Below are 19,865 nucleotides of genomic sequence, written 5' to 3' on the forward strand. Positions count from 1 at the left end.
GACATGTTGGCTTAAGTTTACATTTAATTTTTAATCATAAATTACTACTGAAAGCATGTTTATGAAGCAAAACTTCATCCTTCACAATGTGCAATTGAAACTACAGTTAAAAATGATGAGATAGGTAAGAATAGCTTTGACTGCAATATTTAGTCCATAGGTAAATGCGTAATGCAGGATATGAAAAGTGCAGTACCTGCATGAAAAAGCTGATTATCGGGGGGGGGCAAAATGTTACGCAGGCAAAAATGTGTTTAAATCTTTAAGTGTTTGTGTTTTAGCTTTTCAATATGTTATGCATAAAGTAACTTTTGTTCGTTAAACATTCCTTATATTTCAAACTAAAACGTAATAAAGTAATAAAAAAGTAGATGTGTTTTTGGTATACAGGGAACAAGAGGGTCCAGATCTCACATATTTAGCTCCGAAGCAACTTATGATTATTTTCCCATTGATACAGCAGGGTAATTTTCCTGGTGCAATTTTAAGGGAAGTAAATTTCTCAAGGGTACTACAGCTGTAGGCGTGAGTTAAACCTGCAACCTTTAGGTCGAAAGGCAGCTCCTCTAACCACTATGCAACCAAATCTCATTTACTAGAGATAAAATTGTTAATGTCAGGCATAATATTACGAGCATACACACACTGGAAATCTTCACAAAGCCTTTAAAAACCATGAGTAGGTACAGGCCAGAACTGACTCAGGTGGTTAAGGTGCATTGTGGATGTTGGATCACACAGTTTACATTGTTTCCTGAACCTGGTCTACTGTATGTGTTTTTTCTTTTACTGTTTGAGATATGACTAAAGAGCTGCCTTAATTTTTGTTTAAATATATTTTTGGTCAACTGCTTTATGTTAGGCTTACCACTCCATGTGTCTGAATAATTTTTCTCTTGGTTAAACATAGAGGAGAGTGAATTTGTCAAATCTTGATTAATGCCCTTTCAATCTTAATTTGAGCTCCTTCACCCAAGTAGAAATATTGTTTTTTTTTTTATTTAGCAAGCACCAGCTCTGGACTACTTAACTGTAGTCAATCACTGCCACCAGGGTTAATAGTGAAGACCATAAAGCCAGACATGTGTAGCAGATCATGTGCATTTGCTCTGGAACCATGCTGCCACAAGGGGAATTTCTTTCTCGCCTATTTTACATGCACCACTGAAAGTCAGGCAGTTTAACATCACCACTTGTATGTGGTACCTTTTATTTTTTTAAGGTTCTTACTTATACAGCATACACTGGAATTAGCGACAACTGAAAAAATCTTATTTTGCTGTTTAACAATGGATGTCTTACTGTAACAATTTATATTCCGTGTATTTGCAAGGGTCCAGCAGCATGTAAACACGGCTCCATTCTTAACCTTTATGCTAATCTGATGTCCGATGTATTGTATTGCAAACCGGACATTTATTGTCTTTCTTCAACGTAGAAAGTAATTTTTTTTTTGTGGAATATCTTCATCAGAGACATTTACTCTACTGTGAAATTTGCCCCCTGTTCCATTAGGGAGAGTCAATATGGCCTTGGAAATTCTGTGAAAAATGCTTTTCTCTAAGCTAAAAGACCACCTGAGGGAATCAGAAGTATGTAATTCATCTGCTGGAAAAGAGGAAATGGAATGTGGGAAGTGCAATTTAGACCCAAAGGATGCAAAATTACCATCTGCTGAAATCCAGCTATTATTTCAACTGTTGTGCAAAAGTCCATTTATAGTGTTGTTCCCTTAAAATGTAAAAGGTACTGGCAACAGCTGTGATTACCATAGTGCATAGGTTAGAGTTGCGTAGATGTCACAAACTGCATGTCAGCATTTTACTCATACTCTTTAAAGTCTTCAGTGGCATTCAAATTTAATATATATTCATTTGATTGCAGCTTTGTGGTTATTATTCACGAATGTTATTTTTATAAACAAACCAAATGAAAGTGTCATACTCAAAGATACGATTTTACAAAACATTAAACTATATTATTAAAAATTGGAATTAATATAGCCAGTTCAATAGATATTCTATTACATTTTACATTTGTTAGTATGCCTTGTTCGAACAACACTGATATTAAGGGAAAAACTAGCTTATGTACTAGTATCGATTAGCATATTTAAATTTACAGAAATGTATTACTCATACCAGATATTTAAAAAAAAAAAAAATTAATGAAAAATAGGGCAAATTTACTAACACAGCACAAGAATTGCATGTGCTAAACATATACAGTACAACATTTTAATTAGAGGAAAGTGCAAAGCTTAAATTTACAAGTACACAATATGTCAATCATGCCACCTACAGCTCAACAGAAGTTTAAGATCAAATTCTCAGCTCACGGTTGTCTGGATGTAGAGATCATTGTTGAAATCATGTTTCCTGTTCTAAAATCAGTTAGCTTTGAAATTCCTCTTCTTTTGCATAATCCCTGATTGGATAAAAGTGGAGTACATTAGATGTACAGTACAACAGTTTCCCTCTATTTTCAACTCCTATTCAACCCTGGTTAATGTTATTGTACAATGCTGTGAAAATTACTAGTACAGTATATTAAGACACATACGTATCAGAAGGGCATTACTTGTATCTAGGATGAGTGAATACAGCAAGCTCACTTTTATTATGCAAAACATGACCTGTGTTATTCTGATAAAAATCGTGTGATTTTGTGAAACAACGGATTAAGTTAAAACAATAAAATCTGGGTAATTTTCATTGAAATGTTCTGTGACATATGTGTCTAGATGTGCAGTGAACGTCTGAAATTTTCATACCTCTTAAACTCATGCAATGTTTTGACATGCAAATAGAAGATATTGTAGATTAACAAGCAATCTGAACTGTCTTCCTGTATTTTTGCATGTTCACAACTGACTGACCGTAATTACAACAAAAAACTCAACGTGCAATAAAATGAATGATTTAATAAATACAGTTAATATTCTGCTTTCGAATTAGATATCGCAAGATGTTGTTTAGCACTTATTTTGCATGTATATAGACCATCCCATGCTTGATTAATAAATAAGCATTTTTCTGCAATAAATTAAAATAGTCAATGTATGTTAATGTCTTATGGACTAAATCCCATGAGATATCTTGCCATCCAGTCCATTAGTCCATGTGTTCATTAAGAAATAACATTAGTAATGTAAACCAGTTTTAAATAATGTAAAATCTGTTTCTTTTCCTGATTGAGGTAGTTTATGGCTTGCTGGGGTACCATTTAAAATTCATAAATCCCATATACAACCTAAAACAAAAAAAAGCAAAGCAAAAAAAAATTAAAAAAAAAACAGATTTTTAGTAATTATGAATCTGTGCGGGTCTTTTACGTCAGTTATAAATCTGTATTGTATTCTTTGATAAGGATAACAGATTTCAAAATTTCCTTTTAAATGATCAGATTTCATTCTGACCCCTATGCTCTTGACCTAGATCTCCACTGAATACACGCCAAGACAAACATACCAATGGACCGCACAATATATGACTAAGCAAAAGCAATATTTTGACTCTTTATGAGTGGCACATTTGATGATCTGAGGAGTATTTATCTTTTGTTACCTATTTTTTTCATAATATGAAGTTTAAGTTCATAAATAATTCATTTCATCCCAATGGCACTGAGTAAATTTTTCAGAGGAGCTCACCAGAGTGTTTCTAATTTTTCTAGAAGACCTGTTTTTGGTTGTTGACAGTTATTGTCATTATTACATGCTGCCATATGTAGCTTCAATGACTGTTCCATAATTATATATTATAGAGATACATTGGGAGCAGCTTACATGACATTACTGTAATAATGTATAGTGTATAGCAATATAGGTATACATAGTTATGTTTTTGGACTCATAACACGTTTGCTATTCTCTCCAAGAGAGTTGTTGAAATAACAACACAGTGCAAGAATGAAAGTTGAAATACCGTTGACAACTCAGCGGCTCTATTACGTTACGTCTATTCTTTCTTTAAAACATTCTAAATTATTTTTCTATTCTGTGTAGTTTAGACCTTTGTGCCTGCAGTGATGTGAGTTTATAGGAAATAAAATTAAATAGAGATGATTTCTCTTCTTGTCTGGGTCTCAATAGCACTAAAACAAATTGATATAAAAGAAACGTTAGGAATATGAAAACTGTGAACAAGAATGAAAAAAAAAACATCAAACAACCAAAACAAGAACATTCAACTGGTTACCACACACTGCAAGAGATGACAAATGTAGATCTACCCTACTGTCTACCTTTTGGTACTATCTCTATCTGCAGTGGTTGGCGAGTTTAGCTCTTAGACCAAAAAAAAACAGTTAAGAAAACAAAGGCACAGCCCAACATTAAGGGAATGGAGTGAGAGGGGTAGAAACAGTTTATAAACAGTTTACGTTGCTGTGTTTGTTGCTCAGTGCTCCACATCTCGCCGTGTCTTACTCCTCTTTCTCTGAAAATGAAAGTGAGTTCAACTAGCCCCAGGCGCACGCCTTCGGACCCATTCCTAGAGTCGATTCCCTTGCGTCCAGACAGTATCACTGCTCTTTTCTCTGTACCAAGTATCTCTCCTATTCATCCAAGTGAAAATAAGAAGAGCTCCAGCGGCAGGAATTGTGTCTTTAGGGTCGTTTTCCAGTTAGGAATCATTGCTCCGTGTGCATGTGGACCACGAGTCACCACCTAGAATCCCAATGCAAACCGATACGAAGCGTCACGTGTTCTGTTTCCTCTTTCTGAAATCTGTGCCCCTTTCCCGGCAGCGATTCATAAAGTGTGTTTTCGATTTAGTCTTCCTCTCGCACTATTGACTTTGATAGTGGTGCTATACTATTTCCGATGGAATCCCTCGGTTCTCCTTACTTTCAATTTAATTGCAGTGATTATCATCGTTTAGATATTTTCAATTAACAGTGATTATAAAACCGTTAATAAGATAGTACGAGTAAATTTTTTTTCAGGCAGACACTGTCAAGGTTTTGTTCTGCTGGTAACAATAGTTCTCCGCAATGCCTTGTCACATACAGAAGCACACGCAAAACAACACACAAGACAAAGGGTCCCCATGCCAATACCTCCTCTACCCCCGAGAGGCTCTTCCATTGGGGCTGCGGTCCAAATGCACTCCACCCAAGCGGACCCAAGCATAGGAACCCCTTTTCACACGCTCTCATTTGCTCGCTTACTGTCAGTACTGTTGGAGCGATGACACACCCACCTGCCCCCCACCGCCTACACTGTCACCTCTGTCTTGCTGTTTGTGACAAAGTAGGGCTGGAAGGGCTGGCTGCGGGCTGCGTGCAACTCATTGACCTGCTCCACGGTGCAGTGCTTCCTGGGCCCATGAGCTTTGCGCCGGTCCATGCTCTCCGTGCCATTCCAGCCCTTCAGAACACCTGGGCTGGCGATGGTGTTGCAGCTGTAGGCCAGAGGATGGCTGACGTGGGCCTTGCTGCCTTTGGACTTATGCCCGTTTTGTTTGGGGCATGGGGCTGGGACCTCTGGGCTGTAGGGGCTGCTGGGACTGTGGTCAAGGCGTACAGGATGAAGCGGAAGGCTACCCTTGGCTGCCAACTCTGCCAGGTGTCGGCGCTTGCTGTAGAAGTCATCGTTGGCTTTTTCCGCTGGAGACGCGTGCAGATCCAAAATAAAATCCAGACCGGACAGACATAAAGAAAAGATATATGAGTGTTTATCAATTATCAAAATAAAATTAGAAAATAGAGCACATACAAACCATCAAATTGTAACTGATTTTATTAACCTAGTGGAATTGTTCTTTGACTCTTGACTATTGCGTGCGTTTATATGTGTCTGTCTGAATTTGTGAGTGTGTAGTCTTCCCCCATGATATACCAAGTCCGGTTATGAGATCTGGACTATACGAAAAGTTTCATTTAATTTTAATTTGATGTTTCAAATTTCTTTGCATTTATGAGGACAGAATTTGGATTTTGCAAACCTCCTGACAGCTGAGCACTGCAAGATCCTGGGTCTTCTTTGCAGTTATAGTTTGGGGGCAGCAGATCGCATACTGGTTGAAGGTCACATCTTAAGGTCACATATTTGAAACACACCTACTGCTGTAGTGCCCTTGAGCAAGGTTCTTACTCCAAATTGCTCCACTGAACATTGGCCAGTTGTAGAAATACGTGCTACTTTGGAAAAAATGCATCAGCTAAATTAATAAATGTAGTTTGGTTTAAGCCTTGTTAAATTCTCAACCTCCTTTGCCTATTTTTTTGCTGCTTTCATCTGCTATAATCTTGGTAATCACGGCAAGTAATCGGTAATCATGGTGCCTGTTTGCGCTACCAAAACCATGCCAGTTTGTCTGGCAAGTGTGAATTCATCTGCATTTGTGCCTACTTTTCTGTCCATTGTTAACTTTACGGTACACAATAGGTACAAGAACTGAATGACTGCAGGTGGACACATGAAAACTATTACAGAGCAATGAATGAAGGGAAACTGCCTTGTGTAATAATTTATGCTAACTACTGAAGTAATTTTGTCCATTTTAATATTATTTGTTGATATTTTAGCATGAATGCATACAGCCCTCATACAGCAAAGTAGATATTGTAAAGAATGTACCTTTTTATTGTGTGTTGATATAAACAGAGGGCAACATGCTCATCATGGTACATTGTTTAATTCCTAGCATTTTGGAAATATTGTGATGAACATGTGACATAAGTTCACAGTGCATTCAGGGGTAATACTCTACTATTCAAGTAATCTGTCTCAATAACTGATTTGTGCAAATTTTAATTTCAAATAAAACCCAAATCGGCTTGCATGTTTAAGTCTAATGCTTTATTGCATAGAATGGAAAATGCACAGAAAACCAAAATTTCTTTAAATGCACTGTTGGGAAATAGGCAAGTGTAAATGGATTGCAGAAAAAGTTTAAACAGAAACATATTATCTGGCAACAGAACTTATTGGGCACAATAATGAAATTCTGCACTTAAGCTGACCTTCACTTCCACTCAGATGGACGTGACACTTTAGCACAAGGAAGGATACAGGAAGCAGGTTATTCCTGCACGTGAAAATCTGGTGCCAGACATATAACATTAAAAATGGCAAAAACATTTAAAACAGGGTTTCTTTCCATGAATAATTCATTTTGTCTAAGCAATGCTTGCTCTGTATCTGTGCCCTATTACTTTCAATACTTTACATTATTATCATCATGAAACATGCTCACTTCTAGCTGCACAAAAACCATGCTTAGAAAGGTTCGAGAGTTTGCTCTCATTTGTAAGCTATTGTATATGCAAATCCATTTGTCACTCAATATCCCTGTATGTGTATGAATATTTCCACTTGGCCATACAGTCCTCAATCCTCTAGTTTATGCATTTTGATAATTGATTCTTATTTCTGAGCATTTGAATTTGCCCTCAATCAGTTCCTGAATTTTATCCAAGTCTCATGAATTACAAATACAAGCCTTGAGGTGATATTTTCTTAATACTCTCTCTTGAGTTACATTTTGTTGAGATTTTGTGTTTGTTACTTAAATATGTGACCTTGACATGGCAGAAAATATGACTGGATAAAAAGCATAGTAACGCACATCCAAAGCTAAGGAAGAATAGTATTATAACACCCTGTAATTTGGTATATTACTTAAAAGGACTTCACAGTAATTTGGAGCAATACAAACAAAACAAAACGAAAAAAAAAAGATTTTCAGAGAAACTCACAACAAAATGCAAAAGTTAACATACTGTTCCAGGTAACATTTCTTATAACAGTTTCATCATACTCTATAAGAGCTGCAGAGCTTCAGGGACTTTTTACATTTTAGAAGACTACTCATAGCACCTGTCTATAATTTTCTAACTGAAAAATGGCCCTGGGAGAGATTATGATTGGACAACTTGCTTGCGCATGTCATAAATTGCCAGCACACTTTATCAAATCAGCCTTTTGAAAGGATTGACTTTGGTAAATCAATCACAGAACCTGGGCTTCTAGAAACTCTCTCCAGTGCGATATTATTCCATTGATAAGTTTCCTGATTTTACATTATTTATAGTTAATATTCCCTGCTGACTGAAAGATGCATTATCCATGTTCTGCGCTTGCTGCTTGGTACAGTGACCACTTAGATGGCAGGTCTAATAACACATATCCTCCAGGGTGTATAAACCTCTCGCACCATAAAGGCAAGCAGCAATAACCTCATGTAGGAACCTACGTAGGACATTTCTGAGCCTGACCAGGGATGGATAATGTCCCTGTTTTCAATGTCTGAAATTTCCAATTCAATTTAGCAGACAAATACAGCAGAAGATGACTTTAGACTGAAGTTCATGTAACTAACTTCTCCTTATTAGCTGCTGCTACTTCTGTGCCTATGAGGAATCAAAAAACACCAACAACCTCGCAAGACGTATCAGGGAGCAGGGAGGAGAAATATCGATCACAGGAATTGCAGCTTATCAGCCTGAAGGCAACAGACTTGGACTCTTTGGGGAGTTTGGAGGGAAGGCAATTAGAGCAAAAACAAATCAAATAACATTAACTCCCAAGGCAGAAGATATTGACTGTTCTGGATCAAACTCTGTTTAAGGTATTTCCTCCCGTAACCTGGCTGTCATGTCCGACAAATGAGTCTGATAACCCTCGACCAGCATCGTTCTCCACACAGCAAGCAGAAACTTCCGTTTACTAGCAAAACATCTCGCTCTCTTCCCTGTTTCTCCTAAAAAGTTCCAGTCTTCCTTACTTTCCTGAGCAGTCATGTGAACTTACAGTTCCAGGTACAAATGCACATGGTTCCTCTACAGATTCACCGGGATTATAATAAAAGCAAGTATGGTCTGAATCGCTGAGAGTTCATGAACCAGTTTTTAAACTACAGGATAGAAGGACCAAGATTTTTAAGTGCTGTGTTTGTTACCCAGTGTTAATGAATCAGCCAGTTGACCAGTTGAACACAACTTAAATGGGACTTTAAAATTCATTGTAAAATATTGGGATTTAACCATATTTGTTGTACTCCAACTCTAGGTATATAAAAACCATGTGAAAAATACCCGTAAAATACATGTGCATGTTCTAAAATAAAAATTTTAAAACTTACAGAAAAAATTTAAAATTTTTAATATGTTCTACTTTTTGCATTTAGTTCACACACACACAAACACAGTCTTAACCGCTTGTCCCTAGTGAGGTGGCAGCAAGCTGGAGCCTAACCCGGCAACACAGGGCGTAACGCTGGAGGGGGGAGGGGACACACCCAGGACAGAACACCAGTCCATTGCAAGGTACCCCAAGCAGGACTCGGCCAACCCTGCCATGCCACCACGCCCCCCCTCTTGCATTTAGTTATAAAGCCAAAATCTATAACATAACAGTAATTAAACATTTAAATACAGCTATAAAAGTATATATCATTATGAACCATTTCGTACTACGTTTGGACTGTTCAAGGGTTTTATTTCAGCAGATTACTTACTTATTTCTTGAGGTGTTTGCACGAAAGATGGTGCTTTTCATTTTCTCACTTAAATCTGAGCCACAAGAACACAAGACAACTGGCTCACTGGCTTCCACTTGTACTCTCCTCCTCTTGCATGGCCGCTATCTACTTTCATCAGCAAGAGTGACCAGTAGGTACGGACTACAGATTGCTTGGGAAATGCGAAACATGATGACTCTCATCTGGGTTTCCAGCGTGAGACCTTGATGCACAAACGCGCTTTCCTGGAAGAAGTCACTAAACACACCACAGTGGTAATCAGTTTCATAAATGCAAGCCAGTGGGAAAAAAAAACATCCCTTTATCTGATTAACAGTAACGCTACAGAGACTGAAGGGCCAATTCTGCATAATTTCACCTTCCTGCTTGCATATCAAGCAGACATTTCTGCAGCGACTGTAAACATGAAATGAAAGGCACTTCTTCCTTTGAAAAGAAACAGTGTGGTGTAATTAAAAATCTCTCGGTAAACAACTACTTGTCTATTTATGTGATAAAAATAAGAGGGGAAAGTGAAGGAGAAGGTTGAGGAAGCGAATTAAGAGTAGGTGTGTCTTCATGCTATTCAGAGAATTACCAGATTGAAATCTGGAACATATTGAATAACAACCAAATGCTACCCATTCTCCATTAACTTTACCCTAAGGGAACGATTCTCCTTGAAATCTCCTCCTCTCCTCATAACTTTACAAATTGTTACGTTACAAAATTTTAGATCGATTCAGTTTTGCAAAGCGTAATTAAAAAGTAACTGTGCGTTTCTTGGTGCAATTACTGAGTTCAAGGAGCATTAACACAACAGAAATGGTGTTTGGTAAACCGGTGACCTAATCACACAGTACATTTCACGTACATTATATGTCCAGTGACCCACTTGGTCTGCCTCAAGACACATGTGACCTTGACATTTTGCCGTCCGTTTTATATAAAATACTTGTATTGAAAAAATCAGTTGCCAAGTCAGTCATTTGTTAAATACTGTCAAGATGAGATGCTTTCTAATACCAGTGAACTCCAATGTGTCACATTTACATATGGGTCAAATGTTACAGTGGTGCTGTTTATGAGGCATGCAGCCGTAAATGTTTTTCACGGAGACGTTCTTACCTACGGCCTTGAGTGACGCGTACTTGTTGAGCTCCTTGACGGGCTGGGGCTGCTCATAAGTATGGGTGAGCTGGCCTAGTGCAGGGTACGTATGCGGCTGGGTCATGGTGGGCAGAAGGGGGGAGCCCGCACCCACACTGTTCACCTGGACACCCTCTGCGGACAAGACAAGAAGGAAGTGGGAACAGTTAGGGCAATGCTTTTTTTTTACAGGAATCACACAAACAGCACAAATCAATTTTTAAAAAATCCAATAAAAAAGTCTTTTTTTTTGAAAACTGCAGATTGAAAGTAACCATGAGTTAACTACTGAAATGGCACACTTACAACACTGCATCACCGAAGAACTACTGACTTGTGGGTCCAAACAAAGTTTGTAAAAATCCCATTTCTAACGCACTTTGCGAGTGGAAAAATTATAAGCAAAAAAGTAACACAATGAAAATTTTATTCTTTAAGAACCAATCTGAGACCTTCAACTTATCATACTGAAATTAAATGAAGAGGGTTAGAAAGTGTCACTTGGAAAAAAAGTCCTTGATGGGCATAAATAAACCCTAATTTCTGATAAACATTATGTAATTTAGAGACAAACAAGGGCTCACAATGAAGAAAAGGTGTCTAGAAAAAAGGTACTGCATTGTTCCTTCAAGTCATCTGAAGATGCAGAATAGCTCAGCAAATCATATCTTAAAAGTTCAGCTACCCCACAAAGCAGTACTGCAAAAACGAACACAGAGCAAAGCAATGAGAGAAGAGGTTGAAGCACCAGAAGTCTTATATCTCTGTTGTACTTTGTTTTACTCCACTTAAAACTATTGCAGAATTGCCCCATACTTCATCAAACAGGTTCACATAATAGACAAACCAGGAGTGATTTCTGACTCCCTTTCCTTTTGAGGGAGCTATTAAGGTGACGTTTGTGGTGACAGACCCTTCCTACACTGGCACAGTATTCCCTCTCTGTTGCCAAGCAATTTTTTACTGCCTTAAAACAAACACTACATAGATATTTCAGGTATTTTTTTCTCTATCTAGCTATTTTTTGAAGAAGGCCTACACTATATTGAAATATCAGTAGAGCTCAGAAAAGCTCTTGTGGATGGTTTTTGTTTTGAGGGAAAGGGCCTAATGAGGCACTTATGGATAATGTGTAATAAAGAGACCAAGATGAGCTTGGCTGCATAAATTCAGTGAAAACACTGTACACTTGCTAAATTTAGCATGTCTTCTCGGCTCATAGGATCAACTCAAGCATCTCTTATACAGACATCTTCCCATCTAGTTTTTCTCACAAAAAGTTCAGGTTTTCTTTTGTAGTCATTCCTGTACTGAGAGAGACAATGTGAGATCCTTTTGGGTTATGGATTTTTGTTTGCCACATTTGTGAGTGCAGGGTAAGTAGAGTATTCAAAACAACACTCAAGGAATGGAACTGTTACTTAAAAAATACTAGTAAAGTAAAAGTAGTAGTTCAAAAATACACAGTAGTTACAATCAATGCAGCAGAGTACATATAATAATGAAGTTTGTGGTAAATGCATAGTTCAAAGGCAATGGCAGGAATGGAATTTAAGCAAAAACATATAGGTTACAAGACATTACTCCTAATTGTTTTGTTATGTTACATATAATGTTATATAAAATACCAAAAATATTAACTCAATGACTCAGTTTCTATCCTTTGCAACACAAAGCACTATTGCAACATTGTCTTCTCTTGCATGATTGTAAGATTTTCAGGTTTCTACCATTAAGCTGCAATATCAGTGTGGTGCAAAAGGATGAACGTGAAAAAAAGGTGCTTTTCACACTTTAATTGCTTTGATTTACAACTTTAGAAGGCAGAGAAGAAAAAAACTGAATTTCAGCATTTTCAGCAAGGACAAAATTATTGGCACCCAAGAGCTTGCCCTTGGCTGCCCTGCCTTAGGCCATTGACGGCTGCCTTCAAAAACTTTTTATAGCTATCAATTATCTCACTGCACCTTTCCACAGTTTGCCGCTCTATTTAGCTATAAGCTGCTGTAACTTTTCAATTTTCTGAGGATTTCTTTAACCAACTGCACAGGCGTTGACAGGATTTAGGTCAACAGTCTTTGCTGACCATGACAGAAGAAGCCAGTTTGTCTTCCTGAGCCACTCCTGCAACACTTATCTTTTGGGTCATTGTCCAGGCAGAGGACCCAACGAATTAAACATTTTCCCCAGATAAATGTCATACTTCATTGTGTCATGTACGCATTCAAGGCATCCACCATCTCGTTCACATTCGAATGTAGGGGCAGTACTCATCTCCATTGCCAAAGCAGTCCAATTTTGTTTAATCTTTGCACGGACCATATTTTAAGAAATATTTTGTAAGAAACATGCACAAATCATAAAAGTTGCAGTCATCTACAATCTGTTCCAGAATCAGTAAAGCTGTCAGTCCATCATCAGTCTGTTGCGGGGTAGGCGCGCACACACACGCGCACACGCACACACACAGAGAGACAGAGACACGCAATAAGGGCAATTTACAGTCAGCAGTTCCCTGGAACAAAATTGGTTTGTGGATGAAAAGAAGAGCACTTGGAGGAAACCCACACACACTGGAAGAACATACAAACATCACACAGATTGATTGTGGCTTGAACCCATGTATCACCCAGGCACTATGAGGCAGCAGTGGGGCTTGCTGTGCCACTGTGCCATTTAGTTATAGCATTGATAGGAAGTTGAGGTTCCTTTTAACTGCTTATCAGATAATATGGTGTGGGGCAAAAAACAACAATGACACGTTAGAAAGCTGTACCATTTGAAAAGATTTTTCGGTCATACACTTGGAAAAAAGCCAGAAAAATATCAATGAATTTAATATCCAAGCCAAATTTTTCATAGGACCAATCATAATTGACTTTGCAGTTTATGTTATTATGTTGTCTCATTACATTTTAATCAGTAAAAACAAAATTAACCTTTTTAAAAATTAGGTTGTGACATTTTCTACTATGGTTTATGCATAATTACATTAAATTAGTGGCTTCCATTTTAAAAAGGCAAAAATGTACTATTTATTTGGAGCTTGAAAGAGGTTAAGTCACTAGAGTATTTGAAATTTTGTGATTTGTGCATGTTCATTTTTCAACAACAGTTTTGTCAACCTACACATTTCAAAAGCTGACAAAATCAGCAGGAGTAACTCCACGGGTAGTTACATGTAAAATTCTTGCTAATTTATTTTATTTCTTGTATAAGAAGCTGATTCACTGATCTACTGAGAGAATTTTGAACATGGCCCATCTTCGGTCTAATGGTTCCTCCTTGCCATGGCAACATAATCTGACTGAACAATAATTTTTCTCCTTCTGCTCTTCAAAGTCTGGACAAATAAAACATTTGTAGTGCTTTTTATATTTTATACAGTCTTTTAAATATCTTTATATTTTTTAAAATATTGTTTTCCTGTGCTGTCTTAAATTGAATTAAACATTTTATCCAATTACTTTTAACGTGTTCACTTACCCTCCTTCAGAGACATAAATGCAAAGCGACAATTAATTTGAATTAGGAGGTTTTTCTGCATATAGACACCTTGTGACAGCTGGTGGCGTAGTGGTTAGAGCAACTATGTTTGGATCCCAAGGTTGCAGGTTCAAGCCTCACCTCTGGATGTAGTACCCTTGAGCAAGGTACTCACCCTGAATTGCTCTAGTAAAAATTACCCAGCTGTATAAATAGGTAAATAATTTTAACATTGTAAGTTGCTTTGGAGAAAAGCATCAGGTAAATGGTGGTTAATGGCTCAAAGACACACACATCAAATTGCCAGTTAAGGGACTGGGCAGTTGCATGAATTATACCAACTATGGCTACTAAACTTTATCACCTCTAGTGACAAAAAGGCAATGTTTGGTTGTCAGTTTGAACTGATCATTTTGAACAGTTTCAGCAAAATATACACATATTTTAGTAGAATTCAAACAGTAAGATACTGTCATTTGTTTTGGGCAGAAAGGCATACAAAGAAACTGATGGGAAAAGTTATTGGTGAGGAGTTCCGATAGTGTTTTATATCCTGTATCTTTAAAAGGGGAAACTTGTGTTTCATTCAGGGCCACAGTTTGAGTCTAAAAAACACACTGGGCTTCTCCACACCTCTTTGTGCTTTGAAGATGGTTTTCATTAAAATCGCCTATTTTTCCTGGGAACACACTGAGTGTCAGATTGTTGCAAAAAATTGTGTTAACCCCATTTACGATGCTGGCAAAAAAATAAAAGGAGGCCGTAATTGCTGTTGAATGAAATACATCTCAATCCTGTGCCTATGGTACTCAGCACTGAAATAGTAACATAATTACACTGGATGCTGCGCCTCTCTTGTCTCTGTCCTCATTTTGTATGGTCTCCCCTTCACTGCTCCTGAGAAAACCATTAAAAAAAGATACAAAGTCTAACATGCATCTTGTACAAATGCTTGTTGTTCATATTTAACCTCACATTCATTAAAAATAATCCATGTTTTATACCTGAACCTCCCGACTAATGTCCAGTGTCTTTGAAAAGGAGTAGCACCAGACGCATCCAGGTAAGTAGTTTTCGGTCTGTTTGTCTGATGTGTGAGGTCAGTGCTAGCCTTCCTGTCGTTATGGTTCATAAAATTACAATGCGTTTAAATTTTTTAAATTAACTCGATGCACCTCAGCACATGAAGAGAAAGAAAAGTAAAACCTATTATGATGAAAATCTTATTTGGACACATTGACCAGACACACATCGCCAAAAACTGTACCTGGCACACAATATATTGGAATCTTGTCTTCAGAGATTACGTTCAAAGTTTTTTTACTGTCAGAGATGATCATTTCTTTCAAAAGAGTTCATTGCAAAGAACATCATGTGCAGTCTCATTGTGTTTTAAGTGCAAATTAAAACTTGTTACCACAATATGAGTCATAGAAAGAATGGTCAGGGAAGTAACAGTGTAACGCTTACCCTAACCCTGGTAATCACTGACAGGTTTCCACATTGCAGACCATACTTCTGAGGATTTCATAACTTTGGCAGCTAAAAAAGGTCAGCTTCACCAACCTGCGGTTCCGGGAGAGGCTCCGCCCATTTTTTGCCATCTGGGACTTAAGAGTTTCTCTTCTGTTGTAGTTCAAAGACTTTCATCTGAGTTCTACAAGGCTGTCTATGTACAGGCTCAGTGTTCTGGGTCTCAAAATCTTTCCAAGAGAGCTGATTTGTGTTATAAAGTGTTGGTGGCTCACACCAACTGAAACTTCCTTCAATTTCAGAATAAAACCGATGTGGCCACATCTAGAAAGGGTACTACAGGAGTCTGTGATTCTGTTTACACGTATATTTTCAAGCTCTTTCTACTGAAGAAATCTCAGTTGTCTCTCTTAGTTTCATATAATCTGAGGAACATTTTTAGATGACACTAATAATATTAGAAAGTGTCACCGATTTTTTTGTCGTAAATGGGTCTCCCTTTTGTGGATGAGCTAAGAAGACTGATGAACTGAATTATTTTTCAGTTTCAGACTCGGACTGTACCTCCAAACCAAAGGGAGCTTTGACGGGCTTCAGAAGAACTTAGGAAAGTGCTTCTGTGTTTCCACCAGTTGGAAAATTTACTGAAGCTCAGTGATCATTTTCCCAGCCTATATCACAAAATAATTCATTGTATTCTTTTCAGTATATTGTTTGGATAATTATTCTTCCCGTCCAATTGGCTAATATCAAGCGGGTATTGATAAATAATGAATGAAAGTACACAAGGACTACAAGCAGTATGCAGTATAGTCAATGAGTTCTCAAGCTGGACATCACGTGATGCTGCTGTAGTTACAAGCTATTGATCATAAAGAGCTCAACTGACTGTACCGCGTAAGGCTGAAATATACTCACCTTTACTGGTCAGAGCTGCTGTCTGGAGCTTATCCCGAAATTACTGGGCACAAAGCTGAGGGGGGTACATGCTAGAGGGGATGCCAGTCCATTTCAGGGTAGTCACATACCTACAGTCACTCACAAATTCAAACACTATTGGCAATTTACTGCCACCAATTGACCTGAAATGCATGTCAATGGAATGTGGGAAGAAACCAGAGCATCCGAAGGAAACCCATCCACACTGGGAAAAGATGCAAACTTCACAAAGATGGAGCCGGACTCGAACCTATGCTCAAACAACCCAATGACTCTGAAGCAGCAGCGTCACTATGCAGTCAATAAAAGTGACATATAAAATAATTGAAATAAATAAGTTTTCATGTTTGTGTTAAGATCAGCTAAGGATTCGGCCAGGCACAGCAGGTGAAGAGCATTCCAGAAAACTGCTTCAGCCTCCAAAAAGTCTCTGTGATGCACAGTGTACAGCTCAAAAATAATAGCCCAGGTCAGCTCAACCAAGACTGCAAAAGGTATCGTTTCTGTGGAGAATGTCAGAAAGATAAGCCAGTGCTAGACTCCGGCCTTATATGTCAGCAGGAGGATCTCATTGTGAGATTCTCATTGTGTTTTTTTTTTTTTTTTTTTTTAAGATATCAGCCGGGGTAGAAGTGAAGTCCTGGCAAACTGGAATATCTTTAAGGATCCTACAGCTAAACTTTGAACTTACTGAAATTTGTTAAGGAGACTGTCTGGAAGCTGAAAAAGACACCGAGGTATTGTAACCTTGATGTTATTAAATCATCCACCATTGTAAAAGAAAATATTAAGCAAAGTAGCAAAAAAAAAAGCAAAAAAAAAAAAAAAAAAAAAAAAAAAAAAAAACCCCAGAGGATCCAAAAACAGCATCCATATGTGTTGTAACTTCTTCATCTCCTACTCAGCCCCAACTCATTTTCTGTTCAGCAGCTTCATGTGGAGACCAAAGGCCCAACAGTGGTTTTTGAAAATGGATCTTAACATGTGCCATGGTTGCGAACTCCCCGGATTTCAGTAAGAGAAGCTGTTTTGCCTCCAGCCCCATATAAAGCAGCAGGGTTTGGTTTCTGTGCTCTGTAATGACTAAGCAAATGGCTCCAGTAAAAGAGCTCAATAGATGGTGTCAGAGAGTCTAAAGGATCCTGGAGTTTAATCGGTGAAGAAAGTTGTTTCATTGTTCATCCATCCAACCAACCATCCACTTTACAACTGCTTGCCCTAATCAGGGTCACAATGAGCTGGAGTGAGCCTATCCCTGGATCCTCTCCACTGCAGGGTGTTCATCGTGATGTATAAATCTAATTTACTTTTCAAATTTATTTTGAAAATTCTAAAAGAATGTAAACAATTTTGCAAACAGCATATTATTAACCATTGTCTAGTTGATGCTGTTGTTCAAAGCGATTTACACCGTTTTTGTACACTAAGCTACTTACACAGATTTACTCTTAAGTGCGTGCTACATTGTGAGTTCTGTGTGAAAGATCCACACACCCATCTGCTTGCCGGTCCACCCAATCATACAAACTAAGGGAAATTTAGATCCCTTTGGACTGTGAGATGAAGCTGAAGTAGCCAGGAGAAATCCACATAGCTTGGGAAAAACATGAAAACTCCAATCCAATTCCAATCACATTTCATTGTTTTAGTACTGATTGTGGGCACTGTCTGGATGCCTAAAGGATAGTGATGGAAACAGACACAGCTTTAAATTCACTGTGGTCTCATCAATTTCAGCTGCAGTCAAGCGTCCTCTCGGGAAGGAGGGTCAGAATGACTCCTCGTATCTCGTGATTTTAAGTTGAATTGTCTCTTTGACATGATCATTATTCTGATAGACAAATAAACACGCGCCTCACTAAACTTCAGAGCTGACACAGAGAGGCTCATTAATCATCCTTATACAGCATTCAAAAGTTAGACTGTTACATTGCCATTTTCATTCTGATGTATTTAACCTTCTTAAGGGCAATATGATGGCACAGCAAGTAGCACTGCCAGTTCACGGTGCCTGGGCTGTGTGATCGGGTGTAGGTTCAATCCCTGTCCATTATGTGTGGGACTCCTCATGCAGCTTTGGTTTCTTCCCACAGTCCAAAGATGTGTTCCACATCCTCTGATGACTCTGAATTGTGCGAGTGAATGGGTTTGTGGCTACCCTGCAAAGGACTGGCATCCTGTCTAGTGTGTACACTGCTTAACTTAATTCCCTGTGCTTCTGGCATAGGCTCCAGACCACTGTGACCCTGCCAAGGGATAAGCAGTTACCTAAAGGGAGCCAATAGCTGACCTTTTTACTATCCTTCATACTTACAAAATTTGAGAGTAGAAGAGGGGAAGTAGGTGCCACAGTGGTTAGAGTCACTGCCTCTGCTCTTAGAGGTTGCAGGTTCAATTCCCACTACTTGTTATTTTCCTGAATTGCTCCTGTGACAGCTACCCACCTGTATCAGTAGGTAAACGGTTCTAGGTAGCTTAACATTGTAAAGCTAAGTGAAAAACTATCAGAGTTTACTATAACATAAGATTACAGTAGAATCATTGCACTCTGAAGTGCATGAGCATTTGAATAAGCTGTATATACTGTCTGCCTTATGTAAAACTCCAAAAGTTTCTGCTGTATATAGCCAAGGCAAATGTGGGATTCATTTGTTATAAGGCCAACACACACAATTCATCAGCCACTTTGACACAGGAGGCTGTCAACCAGGCTTTTGAAATTCAGCTTTAATACGTATAATTTGCACAGTGGTGATACATTGTCAGCCAGTGATGTACCTCCAGCAAAGAGAAGTGTGTTCCTACACACATCCTCACACATTTGTACTCCCTTGCACACAAACACAACATGTGTGTCAACAATGTCAGGAGGAAAAAAAAAAAAGAAAACATTTTGCACATTGCATAAACTTAGAAATGTTGTTTTGATGCTTGCGGTTACATTGATTCCTGAAATCATTAGGAATTTGAAAGAGGTTTTATTTTCAGTGCTTGGCTGCACAAATCCTAGAATTGTTAATATTGATTTTTCATGTTTTATAGTAGGTAAGAGATGCCATTTAAAATCTGCAGGCCTACACACTATTTGCAAGATGTCTATCTTTAAGAATGAGAAAATTTAATTGAGAAGAAATTAGTCTCTATATCGCACATAAAGCCACTGTCTGCTGTTTCATGAACATAATCAGCTATTTCAAAAACATGCAAATGCAAAAGGCATTTAAAAATTAAAATCTGATTTACATCTTGTTCTTTCATTTTTGGGGAAAAACATCCAAACATTAACAAATTAGCGGAACATTAAAGGAGTGATGCACAATATGTCAAAAACAGACACTAGGCAGACAACAA

At 38.0% G+C, this 19,865-nt stretch overlaps 1 protein-coding gene across 1 annotated transcript in view; it reads right to left on the reverse strand.

The window, feature by feature from the left end:
- Positions 1-2,627: 2,627 nt before the first annotated feature.
- The window catches only part of shisa9a (shisa family member 9a), a 58,878-nt gene continuing 41,640 nt past the window's right edge, over positions 2,628-19,865 (reverse strand). The window contains exons 3-4 of the mRNA XM_018740886.2: positions 10,596-10,751; positions 2,628-5,610 (exon numbers count right to left, since the gene is read on the reverse strand). Of these exons, the coding sequence (XP_018596402.1) occupies positions 5,219-5,610; positions 10,596-10,751 (548 nt within the window). The 3' untranslated portion in view covers positions 2,628-5,218. The remainder of the gene's footprint in view (positions 5,611-10,595; positions 10,752-19,865) is intronic.

The sequence above is a fragment of the Scleropages formosus genome, chromosome 20 (genome assembly GCF_900964775.1).
Source record: "Scleropages formosus chromosome 20, fSclFor1.1, whole genome shotgun sequence".
Taxonomy (NCBI): domain Eukaryota; kingdom Metazoa; phylum Chordata; class Actinopteri; order Osteoglossiformes; family Osteoglossidae; genus Scleropages; species Scleropages formosus.